Here is a 19,669-nt window from a genome sequence, read left to right on the forward strand (position 1 = left end):
CCCTGGGGAAGGAATACCCACAAATTGAGGTGTGGTGCCGTTAGGCGATTCCGTCGTGATTGACTGACGGTTGCCGCACTTAGCACCAGCGCGCCAAAAAAAAACAAGGTCATCCACTCTCACACTTCACCGAGATGAGGTAGGAGAAAAGTTGGGCGCTTTCTGTTATTTTTTCCCCTTATACATTAAACGTCTTGCATCTTATCATGATAGTTAAATTATTTATTCTGTATGTGCCTCCTCCCTTTCTCGCTTCCATTATTATATCCTTGAACTGCATATTGCCACACTGCACATAGTCTCTTGGTTCTCTGTTTTGTAATGCTTCGCTTTCGTTTGGTTTTTTTTTCTCCTTCCTCACACTGTCCCACGACTACATAATAGATACACAGGATGGTACGGAATCATCGATGACTTGGTTTACCACTACCACTTGTTGGGTTTGCTCGGTTCGACGGTCCGCAGCACATAAAATGCATAAATCCCGGAGTTGGGAGCTTAACGTACGTTTTAAAAATTCCATCCAGCGACACCCTAGCGGTGGCTGTGCACTCGGTTGCACTTGGAATGAGAACACGGACAGTAGACGGTAGTTCCAGTTGTTTGCTTTGTTGCTGCGAGACTTAAGATAACCCTTAACATAACCCGATAATCAATTCAGTCCAAAGTAAGAGCTAGAAGAGTATGATGAGATATTCTGGGTTTATCTATGGCTTTTCTTCAAACTGCTATCGGCAGCACTATTCAGTGCCTAAACAGTGAATTAATTTATCTATGCTCAGTTCAAAAAAAGGGGCACATTAAAGTCCGTTTCTTGTGTGCAGCAATAGCTACAGGTTTCTAGTCTATGGAACTGGAAAGAGATTGATGGAATTCGAGATTCAAGATTAGCCTCAAACTTCCATGTAGAGGAATTTGATGAAGGGTAAAAATTAATGAAATGATTCATTGTAGGAACATGAACACACGCCGCAGTAAGGTAGACGGTGTTCCTAACGCTAATTCCTATGCACTAGCAGTCCAATTATTGAGATCGCAACATGGCACATCATCCTGAGGGGATGCTGTTTGAGCTGTTTGTTTGTGTGATGAATGGAAATGAAACCGAACTCCGCTTCCTTTGCCGGTTGTTTCCAACTGTTCTGCACTAGGAACGGGAATGGCTGTGATAACGCACATTCATGGGGACTGTTTATCCTTACCTATGCTACGAGTTTGCTTAAAACTGTTAAAAGAAAAAAACAACCGCCGGGCTTATCCTTCGTGGTAGGTTGATTGCATTAGTGCGTTCGGTGGCAACGTTGGGTCACCACCACCGGCGACACCATTACCAACGGACTGTACGGTCGGCGAAGGGGAACTGAAACCGGGCTGAAAGGAACTGATGCCCCCACCGCCACACTGTTCGCTCGTACTGCTGGCAACGCTGAGGATACTTCCGCTATGGCTTGGTTTGCGCCCGATCGGTGGCATTCCCGGATTGGGCGGCGGTACCATCGGTTGGTTGCCGGTCACCAGCGATTGTGTGCTATTCTTTGGTATGTGTTGTGCTTGACGATCGAGCTCGGACGCTAGATCACTGCTACCAGGCAGCGACGATATGGAACTACCAACTGTTGCGACCGCATCGATGCGATTCCTACTGTTGCGCCCCGAACCGTGGTGATGGTGATGATGGTGATGCCGATGTGGATCTTTGGGAGGGCGTGCTTTGATTTCGACCCGTCCAGCGGCTGGATATCCGGGGCTGCTTGTTACCATGCCAGCGAAATCCGCGTCCACCCCGTATTCAAGTCCACTGTCGATACTTTTCCGGGGCAGGCTGAAATTTTTGTATCCTTGCGAGTGTCCTCCCATCGGTTGCTGTGGTTGCTGCCCGTGCGAATGATGCTGATGGGCGTGGGCGTGATGATTTGCGTGATGCTGTGCTGGTTCCTGCATCGAATGAATGCTTTTGTTGCTTCGGCTGGCGCTTGCATTGTGATAGAAGCTACGGTTGCTCTGCGTTTCGAATTGATCGCCGGCAGAACTGGCGGATTCATCCATCCGACCGGTGCCGTTGTTGCTACGATCTAGTGAATGGTGATGCTGGTGATGCTGATGGTGTGGCCGAGATGTGGCCGAATGTGGTGGCCCAACCTGAGGGGAGGTTTGTTGCAGCTGCTGTTGTTGTTGTTGTTGCTGCTGTTGATGTTGTAATTGGTTCGTCCGTAAGATTTTCTCACGTTCCAGCGAATGATGATGATGCTTTCGCTGCTGTGGTTGAGGGAGAAGCGGCAGTTGTTGTTGCTGCAGCTGTTGTTGCTGGAGCTGCTGATCCGCCCGTCCATCACCGTTACGCTCCCTGCTCAAAGAATGATGGCTGGATGAAGATGACGGGGTGGCAATGTTTAGATTGCCCTGCGAGGACATGCGGTTTGTATTGACACTTAACATTGAGCCCTTGCGATTGAAACCTCCTTGCTCGTTTTGTTCACCTAGAAAAGAGAAAAAACAATCGAACCCAACCGAAAATTAGTTTCCATTTGGAAAAGCGCAACTGAAACGTCCTTTTGCTTACTTCTCTTCTGTGCTTGATACCATATCTTTAACCGATGGCCAATCTCCGGGAATGTTGGTCGTCGCACGGCCTGCTCATGCCAACATTCTACCATCAGCGAGTAAACTGCACTGGGGCAGGACTCGGGACAAGGTAACAGCTGTCTGGCGCGCACCATATTGATGACTTCCTGATTGCTGTACCCGTAGTATGGCTGCAAACCGTAGCTATAAATTTCCCACAACACCACCCCGAAGGACCAAACGTCACTCTCGGTCGTGAATTTACCATAAAGAATCGACTCCGAAGGCATCCAGCGTACGGGCAGGAGTGACTTTGATTGAACACTGAAAGCAAAACAAAATGTATAGCCAATGCGGGTTCTTTCTTGATCTGAAGAACAAAGGAACTTACCGATAGTAATCCGAGCTGTAGATATCCCGCGACAGACCAAAGTCGGAAATTTTCACCGTCAAACTATCGCCCACCAGACAGTTCCGTGCGGCCAAATCACGGTGCACGTAATGGTGACTCGCCAGGTACTCCATGCCGTCGCAAATCTGCTGGGCAATCAGCAAAAACTGCAGCTGGCTCAACGATTTGCCCTCGTTCGGTGAGTTGGCGATCAGAAACTCGTGCAGATCACCCTGCGCCATATACTCGAACAGCATGCAGAGCGGTTCCTCCTTCAGCACCACACCCAGGATGCAGACGATGTTGTCGTGCTTCAGGTCGGATATCAACTCGATCTCGCGCTTAAAGTCGGCTTGCGTTTTCGCGCTCGCATTCTCCTTCAGCGCCTTCACAGCGACGAAGATCCGCTCGCCGTTCTTCTGCGTCAGTTCACCCTTGTACACCTTGCCGAACGCGCCCTCGCCCAGCTCCTCGACGAAGCGCACGTCCTGCAGCGTGTACTGGGGAACGCGCGAGATACCGTTGTTACGCGACTGTGACGACTGGCCGGCGTTACCACCGGTACCGGGCTGGCCGGTAGTTAAACCCTGGATGCCACCATTTTCTGCATTCCTGCTGGCGGCACCGGTTGACGATTGGTTCGCTATCAGGGACGTCATCTCGATCGGGGAGTTGAGCCGGGAATTGCCGTAAATGTTCTTGTCCGCATTCGGTAAGTTAATCTGGAAGGGGAGAGTGCAAGTGCAACAAATTACAAAGATGCACATTTTTGAACGTTTTCATAGACATTTACATTCTGGATGTTGGATACACCATGTTTGCGATATTTCCGGCAGCAAAACACGGCTATACCGATGAACAGCGGGGAGATGATGGCTATAAACCCAATGATAATGTACATCCACATTCGCTCGGAACACTTCGGAATGTCGCAGTACTCGATGGTCTTCTGCATGTCCACGTAGCACCAGGGTGCATCCATTGGGCCGGCATGTGGTGGGTTTCTAAAAAAAGAAAAACCATAAAGCCAAATTATTGGGAAAACAATTCGTTCATCTTTCCTACGCACCGGCAATAGTTGTGTCCGGCAAGGTGTGGAAACTCCGACATCGTGTGCATCAGCTTGGACCAGCGCATACAAATTTTGGACGACTTGGTCCGATCCATAATGCCACGGTAACTCGCCCCATTTTCCCAGTAACAATCATCGTTCGGTTTGATGTCCAAATCAATTCCCAGCCGCATACACTCCATGTCGCCCGAACTTCCAAGCCCACCGATTCCATTCAAGATCGTCCCGTCGACACTCTGCTGCAGCGGTAAATCGTCACACTCTTCCAGCGGCAGCTTTTGCCCGATGGTAGGATGTCGTTTCGCAATCGCGTACTCCTTCTGGCAAAGTTCATTTTCCAGCAGCTCACAATCATTGCGGCAGATGCGTCGCAGGTTTTCGGTGTTCCTTGTTGGTGGGTAAGATTTTTTCGGACCCGACGACGAGGTGTACGATAGGACGGATATTTCGTCGCCCGGTTGAACGTACCGATAGTCCTGCTGGGCCGCTCGCCGACCCCGTCCGGTACTGTCGTACCGTGCCGGGGCGGCGTTTTCCGTAACGATTTCACCGTCGAAAAAATGTCCACCGAGGTCCGGTGTCACACCGCCCCGAAAATATATCCGAAGCCGTTCCGTCGTGGTTGGCGTATCGTTGAACAGCGTGCTTGTCGTGCTCACGTACGGTGCGGGCGTTGAAAGGGCCGCTTTTAGCAACAGCTGTTTGCGGTTATTTTTCTTCTCGTGCGCTTTAAACTTCCCCCGGCCGCTGGTGGCGGCACGGCGTGCCGCTTCGGCCGCGGCCCGGTTGGCGAAGTACTGGTGGTTGGTCAGCTCGGGTGTACGGCACACGGGCAGAATGCTGTAGCACAGGCTGGGCAACGCGTACACGCGACAGTTGGCGTTCATGTCTTTCGACTCACGGATCACACCGTACGCCGCCTTCAGGCGCTCCTCGAGCGTTTCCATCGTGATGTCCGGCGTCACGAAGACGGTTTGATTGCGAAGGTACTGTTCGCAGGTGGCACCCGTGTACACCTGGCACACGCCCGGCTCGATCGTGTCCTCCTCGTCCCGGTACTGTGCGCTACCATCCTGATGCAACTTTTCCGTCTTCTTTCGCCGGTTAAACTTGGCATTTGGCGTGTAGCCGCCTGCCCGTGCGTATCCGGCCGTACCGGACGGCGTAAATGTCAGCCTGTGGAATGAAGCGGGGACGAGAAACAAAGCAAACGTTAACAATTAGAACGGTTGTATGAAAAGTTAGCTTTCAAACCCAAGACACTCGGAACGGCACAGGGAGGAACTGCGTAAAGACGCTCAAACAAAGTGGCATGATTGTTGCTGTTTTTTTTGTGCAAACTGTAGGAAACTTTACACGCTCGCTTAGCTTCCCCAAGCAGTGGAAAATAAGGTGAGGAAAATGCGAATCTTAAGCGAATCACTTTGCACAGTCTTCGCTGTAGTATGTGCGGCGATAGCTTATACAGCGGGCCGCTTTCGCTAAGATCACACAAAACCCATAACAGAACCAGGTCTGGTTTCCGTCGAACGTAGCCGGCGTTAAAGTGCCTCTGCGTTTGGGGCAGGATACGATAGGGTCTTCGTTATTAAAAAGTCGAGCACCACACCATCTGGCTTTTATTTAGTCGTTCAACAACCGGGTGCGTACTTAGCGTTTGTTTGATGGCGTGGAGTTTTTGTGGACGGCAGGAGATTTTAATGCCGAAACCGGGACCGGGTTGCGAGGGTGGTGGGGTAAAAGTATGCTCGAAAGACAAACAAACGCATATCCGTATTATAACCGGAGACGGCGAGAGCGTGTGTGTGTGTGTGTGGGGGAGGTTTTTTTCTTGTGCTGTAAATCAAGTTTCATAGATACAATGAGTAGTGAGCAAACAGAACTCGATACGGTCGGTTTGCTTTTTTTCTCCGTAATGTTGCCCGTCGATGGAATGGAGTTTAATTGTGTGTTTATTTCCTACGGAACCATTTGCAGTTAATAGTGGGTGAAAGTTACCTTCTTTTAGCGTAATAAAGTGAATGAGCTTTAGTTATTTATTTGAAGGAAGGATATAAAATATTCATAAGCTAATGGAAAGGCCTCGATCGAAGTCTCCTTATACGATTTCGATGTTTCTCGGCATACAAATAAATGAGTTGGTTAAACCTAATTCCGATTCATGAATCAGAATGAAGCTTTGTTTCAATTCAATAATAGGCAACTGAATTAATATGAACCTTTATTCATGAATCCTCTAAAATTTATGAATTTTTTCAATCCTCTAAGATTCATGAATCATCCAAGATCCATTAAGCATTCAAGAGTTATGAATCCTCCATGATTCCCCCGGTTATCGGTTGACAAGATTCAAGATTCATCTAAAATCGATCGCTTAAAGGTCGATTCGCCACTGCTCTGATGATTCATAAATCTTTTAAGAGTCGATTCCTTATTTGACTGACCGCTCGCTAAAGATTCAATTGAATGACTCGTTTCAAAAGATTGCTCTCAGCACAACACTAATACATTACTTTGTGACAAAATGCCCCAATTAGTACAGCAACTCACAAAGTCCCTCGCAACTCTGGATTGATGTTTTATTGATAGGCTTTTGCACACGGAAATGGTAACGAGTTACATCAATATTCAGCCATGCATGTGAACGGGTATGGGCTTAAAGTGAATCTTTAATTCAACGTCACTTAACACATTTCCGTAAATGAGCTAACAGTTGATGAAATATTTAATGCGAGTGTACTAGACGAACCGGGTACTCAATACGCTCTAAATGACACGACAGGACATTAGGAGACCTAAGGCAACTCTGTGATGAAAATGCTTTCCATGCATTAATGTTCTTTTTTTTCGTTATCTTGTTAAAAGCCTGTCCCAACACATTGTACGTCAGGTTCGGGAATGGCCCTTCCGTGGAGCTCTTTCCGCCTCCCTCGCAGCCGGAAATCTAGCGGTATCTCCTAGAGAACAATCAATCTCTTCAGCTTCAGCAGGGTCGAGATCCACCAACCATCGTTCCGGGGTGGGCTGTAAATTTACGTCCCACAGCCAACCGACGGCACACCAACAGTGTGACACGGAACGTTCCGGGACGGTTCGTAAAATGGAATGGCAGATGAAACTGGAACGACCAGACACACCGAGCGCATCTTGAATGATTGAGAAGTCGTGTCGCCTGACACACCAGCGCGCATCGGGTTCGTCGGGTGGTTTTACCCGAACGGCCACGCCGGCAGAACGCCAAGGGGATAGGACCGTTTTCATCACATTAATTATCCAGTGTCCGCGTCTGCTCCCCAAACGGTGCGACTGGGGCCCGGCTAGTGTAAACAGAATGCAACTGGATCTAGATCAGTGGCATCGTAAATGTTTTGTCATCCGTGGTTAGCATCGTGAGACAAAATGGTCAGAACATTATTTCTACGAAATCCGATGGAGTCGAGAGTGGCTGCCCGCTGCAACCGGCAACGCTCATTAAAAACTAAGATGACAAATTCATGTCCACTTTCGGCTGGCGCAATAGATCGTTCGATGGAGTTGGAGGGGGGTTTGGTGGTGTGCAGCAGCAGCAGCAGCAGGATGCAGTAAATTTTGTTGTTATGGAGCGGGAAATGGCCGTTGCTACGGGCGTTATGGGACGACGTCGTAAAGCGCATGATTGACTGATGGATGACTGTTTGATTGTGGCCGTGTGGCCACCATATTACTTCCTTGCCAGAGTGATGGAAAGTGAGGAAGAAATTGCGCCATTTCGTTGGGATTATTTTAAGATACAAAAGCGGCTGCTTTTGAGGCGCTTAATCTGTCCATCCTTGGTGGCAGTTTATGGATGGGGAAAAGCATAAGATTATATGGACATCGTAACATGTTGTGCGCTATATATCACACTAAATAAATAATTATCCTGCTTTATGTGCATATTTGTTAAAGTATCCCATTCACATGGTACTAAGAAAACAATGGACTGATAAGGAAGATAGGAGAGGTTTATAAGCCATTAGGAGGCATTTAGCTATCATGTGTTGTTCTTACTTTAAGTGCATATATTTACGATATGTTAGGACTCGAACGTGCACTAATTGTTAGGAGAAAACAACGATAGAAAATTAAAGGATTATAGTCCTAAAATTCACAGGGTTTTTGGCTCAATATTTGTGGAACAACAATCAAGAATTCGATGCAATGCAGAGCTCTATGAGTTGTACAATGACCTTATTATCTTGCAGGAATCTCGCTAGCTTTCGATGGACTGTTTATGCCATAAGATTGATACTATCGGACGACAAAGGTTGTAAAGGCTTTTTCGGTAGTTCAGGAGAGAAGATACGTGATACTTGAATGGTGGGATTGATAATTTTGAGACGAATATGAATGCCACTAAGTTGTGGCAAGGAATGTGAGGAAGAATTGGATAATTGTTAAGTTTCTAAGGGGTAAGTTGATAAAATTGCTTTATGTTAAATATGTCTAGCGAGGACTGTCTCTGGCTTTCGTTTACTTTATTTACTCGTCCATATCGGGATATCCAAGTTCTGCTTGTAGGAGATTGGTCCAGATGGGATTTTGGACCAGTCCTGTTGGGGGGAAGACAGTTACGTCTATACAGATTAACTCTTTAGAGTCGTCAAGTTCTTGTGGTCTGTCCATGGCATGAGAACACCCCCAGAAGATTTAGCTCGTAAAGATCTTTTAGAACTAGAGATAGGCCAAAATGGAGTAGACTTGTTAGGTCTAACTTGCGATAACTTAAAGACACTCTTGTATAAGTTTGTAAGTTATTAAAACTATCTCAAGAATATTTCAAACAACATATTTATGCGTATTTTTCCTTACTCCAGCAGTAAAATCGATTTATTTATCTGCATTTCATCGGCCAATTGATTACAAGTTTACTACACTGCAGTATCCCGAACCATGCCATGCTCCGGTTTTTACGATCGCAAAAATGGTCAATATGTTGCCTAAATCACTCCTGATGGTTAGCTACAGAAGCATTGATATGGGAATGATGTCCACACCATATCAAACCAATTGGAGTACAAAAAAACAACAACAACAACACACATACGCTACGAACCCCCGGACACGATCAAATAACGTTCATCAGGAACGGTAGACTTTATGTCGTTATTATTGATTGCATGTATTAATAATTTATCCTTACCAGGAGGTTCCCCTGCCCGATGTATGCGAACCCGGAAGCAAAGCTCTAAACGAGCTTGACGATAAATACAAATCCATTTTCCATCCTGCTACTAGCACCCCACTCGTTCTCTGCCGTAAAGCTTCCCAGCAACGGTGGAACATATTTTTCGGGATGGTACAGAGTTTCCCTCGGCTTCGTTAGTCGAGCGATCGGGTCTGGGGCGCTCGATGCTGTACGAGCGTGCAGCGGGCACGGAGACTCTGTTTAGTTATTCTAATGGCTTAATCTTGTATATCCGGTTTCAGGGTGTGGGTAGGTGGGCACATCGACCCAGAACCATGTCTCCGGCTATCGTTCTCCGGACTCCGGGGCGACATGGTGCGTCGGCATCCGAAACATAAACAAGGATTATTAATGTTCGTGTCCAGCATATCCCCGGGTGCGGTGGGATAAAATCGAACCTCAAGCCGCATCTTTCGTACGGGAACGGGAGTAGGCGAAGGATGCGCAAGATTAGAAAAGAGGGAACTGAGACGACTTCGGTTTCCCTGCGTGTGGGGCCAGTAGAAGTCAACGATGAACAAAAAAAGGGGTTTTTGCTAAACCCGATAACCTCAGCTGATGATGATGGCCCCTTTGATAGTGGGGCGACACAAATATTTGCATTTATTAAAAGACAACCCACCCCCGAGGGGCGTTTGGGCCGGTTGAACCCAACTGGAAAAAGCTGGACGTTGCGGGAGTGTTTTCCAGGGAAGTTAATTTTCAATTCCCCACACGGTTAAGCTTTCGTTACGGTGTTTAGATTTGTGCCGTGGAGTGGATTTGGGTGTTGTTTTTCTTTCTCAATCTCGCCGTATCCGGCTCTCGGTTTTTTTTAAAGGACCAACTCATCTGCATATTAAATCGCTCCACATAAATTATCTCCAAGTGTTTGTATGCGGAAGCAACCATCATTGAAGCTACAATCCTCCAGCATGAGACAAAACCATGGTTTCTTCCGCTTTTTAAGTGTGTTGTGTGTGTATGCGTCTGGTGAGATCCGTTTTGACCGAGCGAAAGCTTCTCTTGGCGTCCTAATGTCTGCCCCCATTTGGGCGAACATCCTCGATACTACACAATCGAACAGAGGGAGCACAGAGTTTAATATCCTTTCCCAAACATTCACCATTCCGCAGGCCGCATCCGGACCGAATTGGATTACGGCCAACAAATTTGGCATTCCATAACAAATCGTCGCCCGAATACCATTTCAATATGTCCGGGCACCGCCACCGAAGCAAATAACTTGGTGCGGACGGTGTTGGATACCAATTTCCCCGGAGGAGGGTAGCGTTTCTGGTGGTTGGTTTTCGTTTTCCGGTACCGAGGTCATTGGGTTAGTTACCCGGTTCGGTGCGGGTGGAAGCTGTGTACTCGACACGGTTTTAGGTCAGTACGGTTGCTTGGCCCGGATGGAGTTTTCTTGGAGTGCTTTTCGGTGGGTTCTTCCAACCGCTTCTTGGTGCGGGTCTCGCGAGGAGTCCGATGGCACGTGGTCAAACTGATGGCGGTGGTAATAATCGTAACCGTGAGCGGAATAATATAAATTTCCGGGAAGTAAAAATCCCCCAAAAGCCATTAAAACTAATTCTATGCACCCAAGTGCGGGGTGTCGCTCCGGTTAGTCCGCAGCGATTTATTCTCTGTTCGGTGCAGGACCTTTACAAACCATTCCTAAAACGAGGAAATCAAACGTTAGATTGGGCACGCAGACGATGGTGTGGAACTACCTTCCCCAACCCCAAATTGCACCCAGCCCTTCCTCCCAACCCGATGGTAGTGTGTCGTTTAATTTCGTATTTAAAATCCATACATATAAAACTCCCGCCCCCTGCCAAGGAAAAGCTTACCCATTGGAAGTGTCCGCGGTGTAATGGTTCGGCTGGTTTTGGTGGTGGTTCTGCTGTTCGCGACCGAAAGTCACTGGCGAATGTAAACAACCGGCAATCGTGAGGATGTAAATCACTTTTAACATAATTTCGGCACGAGCGTTAAAACTCGCCGACTCCCGCAACACACACACACACACACAAGTGCCCACTTTCCACCCGGTGTGGGGAAATGGTTTTTCCGTTTGTGGGGGCACCTTTTTCCAATGGACCGTAGGATGGTTGCTTATGGTACGGCACGCACTGTTGGAAAGGAAATTTATTTTCCACACACACACACACACACACACACACACGCACTCGCAGAAGAGGATGGTTTTAACTTTTGAGCACGAAACGAGGCAGGCCGAAAACGAATTGAACCTTGTTTTTGGGGTCGATTAGAATTTATGCTTTTAACGTTCTTCACGGTAAAACACTGCCGGCATCGCGGGTGGTGGACGGTCCAATGGGGGGGAGGAAAATGCAGCAGCTTTTCACGTTTTCCTTTCGCCCAACCCCGGGGGTGGGAGGTTTTCCACCCGGCCTTATTGATACTTTCAGCCGTGGCGTGTGCAGTAGGCGTTGGAAAACCACACACGAAGAAATTCGATATTCACACAATCGATGATTCACTTTTGCTCACTGCTCACCGGCCACTTCTCATCAGCAGTGCCCGTGCAACAGTTAGATTGCGTTTTTTTTTTTTTGAGGGGAACTCCAATTATGTTGGACACTTCACAGACTTCGGCACGGTGCGATGTAGTGGGGTTTTTGTTATGTCTACCTGTGTAGTTTATGTTTCTAGCAGTGTTTGAGTGCACTCACTATTGGTGGAAACTCGAATGGGTTGTGCGTATATATACACTGCTGGTCATAAATACTTGTCTAACACTCCATTAAAACCGTACCGTAATCACTTCATTTCGGTTGCTAACTGCTACCAGTTTGGTGCTTGTGCTGTTGTTGTTGCCGCTACCGTTAGCTACCACTAGCAGCCACCGTCCGTAAGCGATTGCGTGTAACGGGGTACCCTTAGCTGGAAAAGAGGAAGAGGAATTGACTTTTATATTTTGTTTCCAATTTTTATGATTTCCACCACACCGCATCGTCCCACACACGAAGCGAGCCGCGGAAACACATAAGGCTTCAGCATAAAGTGCACGCACGCAACCAAACACACACACACACAGATGTACGTTCGCCGCACACAACAAAGAATGTGGTGTAATACGGGGGGGAACGGATACCCCGTGCGATTATGCTTCGTTTTTCTCCTGTGTGACACAGAGGCCCTCGCCTGGTCGGATATTTGTGTGGTTCAGTCAATGACGCGCGCGGGAGAGCTGAAAATTAGAAGCAACCCGGACAGAGAGGGGCACGACGAACTCGGGCGAGCAGCACTTAAGAAAGCATAAGTTCATTGGGTTTCTTTTTTTTTTGTTACTGTCCCCCTACACACCTACACAAAACACAAACACACACACACTCCGTGCACATGTGCACTCGCGAGACAAAAGATATGCGTTTTGAATGCTCTGCTGAATGGAGTTTCAGCTATTTGCAGCACCGCTTCTTATTGGAGAACGAACGGGACTGAAAGATTTACCGACGAAACGTTGCCCTCGTCGGAGTGGTACACCGAAATTTGTTTGTTTGTGGTTCGTTTGCAGTTCGGCAGGACGGTAGATGCAAGCGGAGCATCATCTTTCACGGTGGACTGTTTGGTGGTGGTTGTGTTTGCGCTGGTTTTATGCTGTCGGATCACTGTACGGCAGCTGAGCGGAAACACACCCTCGGCTGCACGGCCGATTGCACCGGGAATGAACGACGAAAGGGAAGGGTGGTCACATACATAAAAACCTCAACATTTCCATTCACATTTCACCTTTATGCTTCGCTTGGAACTGAATTTGCACACTGCTACACGGTAAATCACAAGCACGCCGTACAGACAGGCAGCTACTCTGTACACACCAGGTTGCAGTTTGTCTTGCGTATGTGTCATTCACGGAAAAGGACGAGCGAGTTATGCTTCCACCGACGTCGGTGGCTGAAAAACAACACAAACGAGAAGGAACTCACCACACCAACACTGCTGCGCGCGGTGGTTTTGCGTTGATAGCCAAGGTATGTAGAGCGGTTTTCTGTATGTTTACATACTTTTCTCCAGCTATTCGCATTGATTTCATTAAGCTGCTTTTTTTTATGTTTAAGGCAAATATTTTACATCCTTCCGTTTATTTTACATTGAAGTGGTAAAATAATTATCAAATTCGGCAAAGTTTTTAAAATTTCCATAGTGTGTCAAATATTTGACAGTGTGCGCGCGTATATACACCTTGAGTTTAACTGTGGCAATTTTGGCTGCGTACTTTTTGTTAGTGTTTTGAATTTGTGTCGTCACATGTTTGCAATTCGTATTGGAAAAAAAAAAAAAATTGGTGATAGATTGTACCAATTTAAGGTAATTTAAGTTTTAAATTAATACGAAATAATATACTTCTCGCTAGGGAAGACAAACAACAAACAAAAGCTGTTGAAGAATTAGCCGTAAAAACAAATAGAAAGAACAAATAAAACAAAAAAAAAAACAAATAGAAACGAAATGAATTAAATTCATGAATTCATTCATTAGTACACACATTATATTTCTATAAATCGATCGTAAATTCTTATGTTTCCCATTTTAAAATGTAAAAAAAAGTTGCTTTGCTCAAAGTTACCCCGCAAATGATGCTTACGTAAATTAGCATTATATGTTCCCATAAAATCACCATTATCTGGAGCAGCGGGCTGAAAGGAAACCAGCGACTAAAATCATTGGATTTGTTGGCGCTCGATTGGATCATTTGTGCACTATATTGTACATCTGAAATCGGACTGTACGAGGTACCTAGTCGTCAATATCGTTTCAGGACAAAGGAGTTTCACAAATGTGTGCTCCAAAGAAAAAATATCTCTACCACGAATACCGTACCTACATTGTACGTCTTTTTTTAACTTGTATAATATTTCAGCTGTGCACATACCGAGGAAAAAAACACATTTCGGTTATGTTAATGTTGAACTCGCGCCCTGTCACTTGAACGTGATAACCATATGTGATAACCATAAGTGGATTTACATTTATCGCAAACAAATAAATAAAATAAAGAATTGAACAAATACAACATGTTCCCGGAAAATGGAAGTTGTTTGCGTTTCTAACTAAATGCTATACGAGACGTATGTTGTCCATTTTGGGAACACATTTCCCGAGTAAGGCAACCATGTACAGCGTGCCATGCATGTGGGTAAAATTCCTGGTACTGATAAACGGAAATAGTTTAAACAACCGTTCATTAGGCACCCGTCACGCCAGGACTGATAGCGTTAACGGTAGGAGCGAAAGTTTGGCGCTACGTTTTGCTTTATTATCGTTTGCGATGAAAACATATATTTTGGACAACAAAAGTTCGTAAACATGCTATGCAAACACTACACCGGTATGCAACCACTTGTTGGCATTCTTAACGTGGGGCACAGTTCCGTTTGGCAGTTTAGCATAAGCGAAAGATATCAGTATTAGACACGATGGCGTTGTGCATCGGCAACCGTGTCAATAAACGCTGTCAGTATTTGTAATAGTAAACATCAATCATTCTGACAAGCTACATCGTGTGATGGCTGTTTGAGATATTGGGACTGCTTGGCGGATTTTGGAGGATAAGATCAATCAGGGCTTTTTTTCACTTTTCACTTCAAAATTGAAATAAAAAGTAAAACGTAACTCCCTTATTTATCACACCCAGACCATAATATTATGAAAAGAACACTGAAACAAAGGTTAAGTTTTCTCTAAGCTCTCACTCGCCTTCATTTGATTTGAAAACATCATAGAAGAACCACACAATGCTCAAAGTATTAATCACATTCTCGCTTATTCCACGTGTCAAAACATCTATTTTTCCTTTTGGGATTGCCCGCATTGCCTCACATTCGGACAAAGTTTTCGGCGTAACGATTAATAGCGTTGAATGTTTGGCACCCACGGGTAGAAATTTGTAAACCGTGCCAGCTCGTAGATGTGTCGTCATGTTGCTCCCCTCTACCATTCAGATTCGTACGGTACTGCGTGTGGTTAGAACGAGATTTTTATGCTCCCGTTGCTGAATGGATGAGCTAAGAAGTGAATACGGTAAATACCAACACTACTGCAGGTCATCAACCGTTTGCTGGGTATGACGTTTGTGTTGGTGGCTATGCTGAACCGTCGTACGCGGAGGTGTAGCAATATATTAAGGTGGATTTCGCGGCAATGCAAGCATATCCTTTACACATAGAAGAAATGGTCGAAAAAAACACAACCGTTGTGCGATGGTTGCTACGTTTTACACAAAGAAACACGATACACTTTCAGGATAAAAAAAAACACAGCACAGGAACATAGCCCTTCTTTATCCCACTTTAAAGCATTAACAAAGAAACGCACACTCCTATTGTTGCAAACGCGACGCTGGGCGCACAAAACAAAATGTTTGCAAATGAAGCTATTTGACGCGTTATGCTGTACCGCTAATTACAATGTCGCAGGTTATTCAAACACTCACTGTGCATTCGACCCGATAAAACCTTTACGCACGAAATGGTTAGCCTCGCCGTTGTTTAGTGGTCGGGCAAAGTTGTGTACAGCCACGGTGAAATGACAAGCGACACTGAAACACTGTGTGTGTGTAGCTGAGCTGGAAAAACGGGAAAATGGGTGGGAAAACTCAACGCGGAGTGTGTGTGTGTGTGATTTGCCTTGTTTCTGGCTGCGTACTGAGTGCTGACTGTTTGAATCAACTGTGGTAAAACGTTGGGCATCCGTTCGAAAATAAACCGTTGCTGTTCATGAGCTAATGTTGTGAATTGCATTAAGCATTGAATGTTAATGTTATTATTTTCTCGTTTATATTATTGATTAATTAATTATTAATGGTGCGATGGACGATTTGCAAACCTTAAGTGTCAAATAAAAACTCTTTTAATATTGCTATTCTTCAACCATGCCGAAATGAAAGATCGGGTCTGATCGGTAATATTAATATTAATAGTTAAAATATATAACTATATGATTGTTCAAATAATATATCCGAACAGTCGCGATCTAAAACTAAAACGAATAGCCAAACATACTCTGTTAGGTCCAGAGGCTTGCAAATACATTAAGATATAAATCCGACATTTTTGGGATTTCCTTTCCATGAAATTCGTTAATGGCGTACATGGAAACATTGATTACGATGATGATTTATTAGAACATTTGCCAATCTAATGTTCGATCGGTGAGTGTTAAGATAGGAGACATGAACCAAAAGAGATCGCCTTCTAAAAATAAAGCATGGAACGCAACATCTGGGAAACGGTTTGTTGTGTATGGATGATATTTTATGAATTACATTTTTCTATCACCAATTATCTTAAGCGTGAACTTAGACGGAAGGGTAGAGGGAAAGCATTTTAAAAATTGAAAACGGAAATAAATCTAAAAATCCTACGGCCGCGATCGGCTGATATCTAAACTTGTTTCATGCTAATTTATGGATACTGTAACGTGCCTCATCTACTGATTTGAGTGTTTGTGTGTGAATGTAAATTGATACGCTAATCTGGAAGTGCGTATTGGAACTTCGGCCACCACCACTAGTGCAGAAGCTGGATTTTTCTATGTCAAGGATACTGTTCATGTTGCGTTTTATTTAAATTTTTTATAATCACCAGATAAGAAATAGTCTAACGGGGTTTTTTCAATCATTATTATCGTATTTGCTGTTGTTATCTAAGCATAGCTCATTCTGCGTCTTTGTTATCAAAACTAATGCTGAACAGCTATTTCTCACACTACACCTGGACAGAAACGTGATATTATTTGCACGCCAAACTAATCATGCCATTATTTTATCGCATCTGAACATTTAGTTAAACTACGGAAGACCATAACTGTATGCAAGCATATTCTTATCACTGAACATTTCACACACAAAATGTTGAAGATTTCATGTTTAGTGTTTGATGTGTGTTCCCAAACGATGAAGAATCCTTTTGCGGGATATTGGTTGTCGGCAGCAAATTGTATTAAAAGATCGCAAGTTTTGAAAATCCTTTTTTATCATATACCACACATGTCAAAGATCGTTTGAAAGGGACAAAAACAAGCCCGAGACTATGGTATCAATGTGGAAATTTGATTTGAAATCTGAGCCCAAAAACTAAGTGTAAGTAAAGTGAGGTAGTTCAAAGTAAACAAACTTCAAAAGTAAACAATTTTTTTCCAACAGTTCATTTTATTATATTGCTTACTTCAATACACGTCAAAAAAGCGTGTTGTTTATGCGAGCTATTGAAAGTTGTATATTGTTAATATGTTAAGTGCATAAGAATAGTTACTTGTTAGGTTTATTTCTTTTTGTATTTAGCATTATTATAATTTCAACTTATATTAAACGTCAATATACGTATTAAGTTTATGAAAATTAAATCAAAGATGGGAAAATGGTTTATTATAAAAGCTAAATTATCTTCCTGCTATATTCATTTAAAGTGCATGCTCGTGCATAACATACCCTACATTTCATTTATTGTGATTTTAACCATCGCGTCACGCATCCACCGTGCGCACCGCATGCAACGGCACCGGTATCGCCGATGATTGACTTCAGCTGTCGGGCGCGGTATGTGTGTTTGTCGTATTTGCGCGCCTGCAGCGACACCAACACCGACTGTGGTGGCTTCTAGCGGGCTCTCGCGCACTGTCTGGTCACAATCCGATTCGAACGGTCAGCGAAGGCGAACGTGCGAGCGCAAACGAGCGGCCGCTCATAACTCGCGAGTTGTGTCCACCATCGGGCGGCGTGTGCGTGCGTACGCGTGCTGTCGTGCTAAATAAGCAAAGATCCCGCACAACCCGTACCACAATCGGTGTTCGAACTTTGGCGCGTCAGCCAGCGCGAACCGCGAAGTTGCTAGTTGCGGAAGCATCACTAGCCAGTTGTACGGTGTTCGGCGACTATTGGGCTAAACCTGTTCTGTTTTTTTTTTTACTTTCGTGCGCGTTGATCGTGGAGCTGAAGTTGTGATCATCCTGTGCGTGTGTGTGTGTGTTTTATTTTATTGGTATTTTTGCCGTGAATTGGAGTTTGTGCGGGAGATACGGGAATTTGGTGCGGAAGTTCCAGGATCGCGACAATACGTGTCACAACCGAAGTGAGTGTGAGGTGGTTGAAGATCGCGAAAGGTTGTTGGGGAATTCTTGAATGTCTTGAGAAGCTCGTAGGAAAAGAATTGGGGATATTCGAATAACGCCAAAATCTAACAAAATAGAGTTGGTAAAGCGTGTGATCTTCATATGCGGATCATCTTTTTTTTGCTGGTGGTTGGCATCTAGTTATGCGCCCAGTGATCCGTTCAGCTTCTAGCGTTAAACAATTCTTGGTGAAGCGTGTCCGGTTCGTGCGGAAATTGTTGTTCTAACTAATCGTAGTGGTATTCCAGTCAAAGGGGTAGGTTGAACCCATATTTTAATTTCACGTTCATCGCCAACCATATCAATCTATCCACACGTTGCGTTTACTGATACGTTTACTGGTAACAATCAAATGTCCGGTTTAAGGACGTTAGGCTACTGGCCTAACTTTACAATGTTTATCAGAAGATATAGAACACAACACATCTGATTCGTGAAGGAAAGCAACACTAAGGGGGGTCATGACTGTTAGCGCAACCCACCGGATGACAGTGGTGACGATGATTAACCCGTATCGGCACATCAGACAGTGTGACAAGGCACTGTTAAGGCTATGAAATGCACCAGAAGAAGTTCGATAAGATATGGTCCGTTATCGGTATCGTCGTCGAATACCGTGTGTGTGGATAAGCCCGCTAAGATTGTTTCCGTCCCTCTTCGAGTATTAGTTAGAGGGTTGTCGTTTTTACTTGTTTCTATACAGTTCTCCATTCAGTCAATGGGCAGAACTAGATTTGTAGAGAAATCTTTCGTTTTTTGTCACTTGTATCCCGCATTCAAGTATGGTAATTTCGGTCAACGTGTGTGACAAGTCACTGGCTGGTGGAGACATGTCTGGTACCGTGGTTTTATGCAGATTCCACTACCGTGTTTATGGCGGAGACATTACCAGTGAGAATCGCGACGTAGTCATTGAGTGAAGTGAAAGGAACTCACCTTGCGTGTGCATTACAGCGAGACACACCAGCAGGTTGTGTGGTGTGGTTTTTGTTGTTGCTTGGAACGTATCGATTACACTACCGATTCCGGTTTGTGGTACTATAATGGAATATCTGGAAGCAAGCGCAGGAAATGGGAAATAGTGCTAGCTGTAGTTTTTTGGTTACTACCCTGTCAATAAAAGCTCCCGTAGTAAGGTGTAAAGAACATGTGAAACATGATCTCCAAACATGCTTTATCATCATTGAAATTGGATGTGAAGTCATGGATAAACTGAAGCTATAAATAACTGTTGAGCAAAATTGAGCAATAAAATTGTTTAATGTTTCTTACGGGAAGGAACATACTTTTCGTGACCAAAAGTCTTTAGAATTGGTGACACAGG

General features: G+C 45.0%; 1 protein-coding gene across 1 annotated transcript; it reads right to left on the reverse strand.

Annotated features, from left to right (window-relative positions):
• Positions 1-1,254: 1,254 nt before the first annotated feature.
• Positions 1,255-11,185, reverse strand: LOC128710804 (tyrosine-protein kinase Abl-like). Its single transcript, XM_053805657.1, has 6 exons — positions 11,061-11,185; positions 4,023-5,201; positions 3,747-3,957; positions 2,954-3,675; positions 2,561-2,886; positions 1,255-2,477 (listed from the first exon to the last, which is right to left on the reverse strand). Exons 1-6 carry the CDS (start codon positions 11,183-11,185, stop codon positions 1,255-1,257), a joined length of 3,786 nt encoding a protein of 1,261 aa, XP_053661632.1.
• Positions 11,186-19,669: the final 8,484 nt, after the last annotated feature.

This window comes from Anopheles marshallii, chromosome 3 (assembly GCF_943734725.1).
Source record: "Anopheles marshallii chromosome 3, idAnoMarsDA_429_01, whole genome shotgun sequence".
NCBI classification, from domain to species: Eukaryota; Metazoa; Arthropoda; class Insecta; order Diptera; family Culicidae; genus Anopheles; species Anopheles marshallii.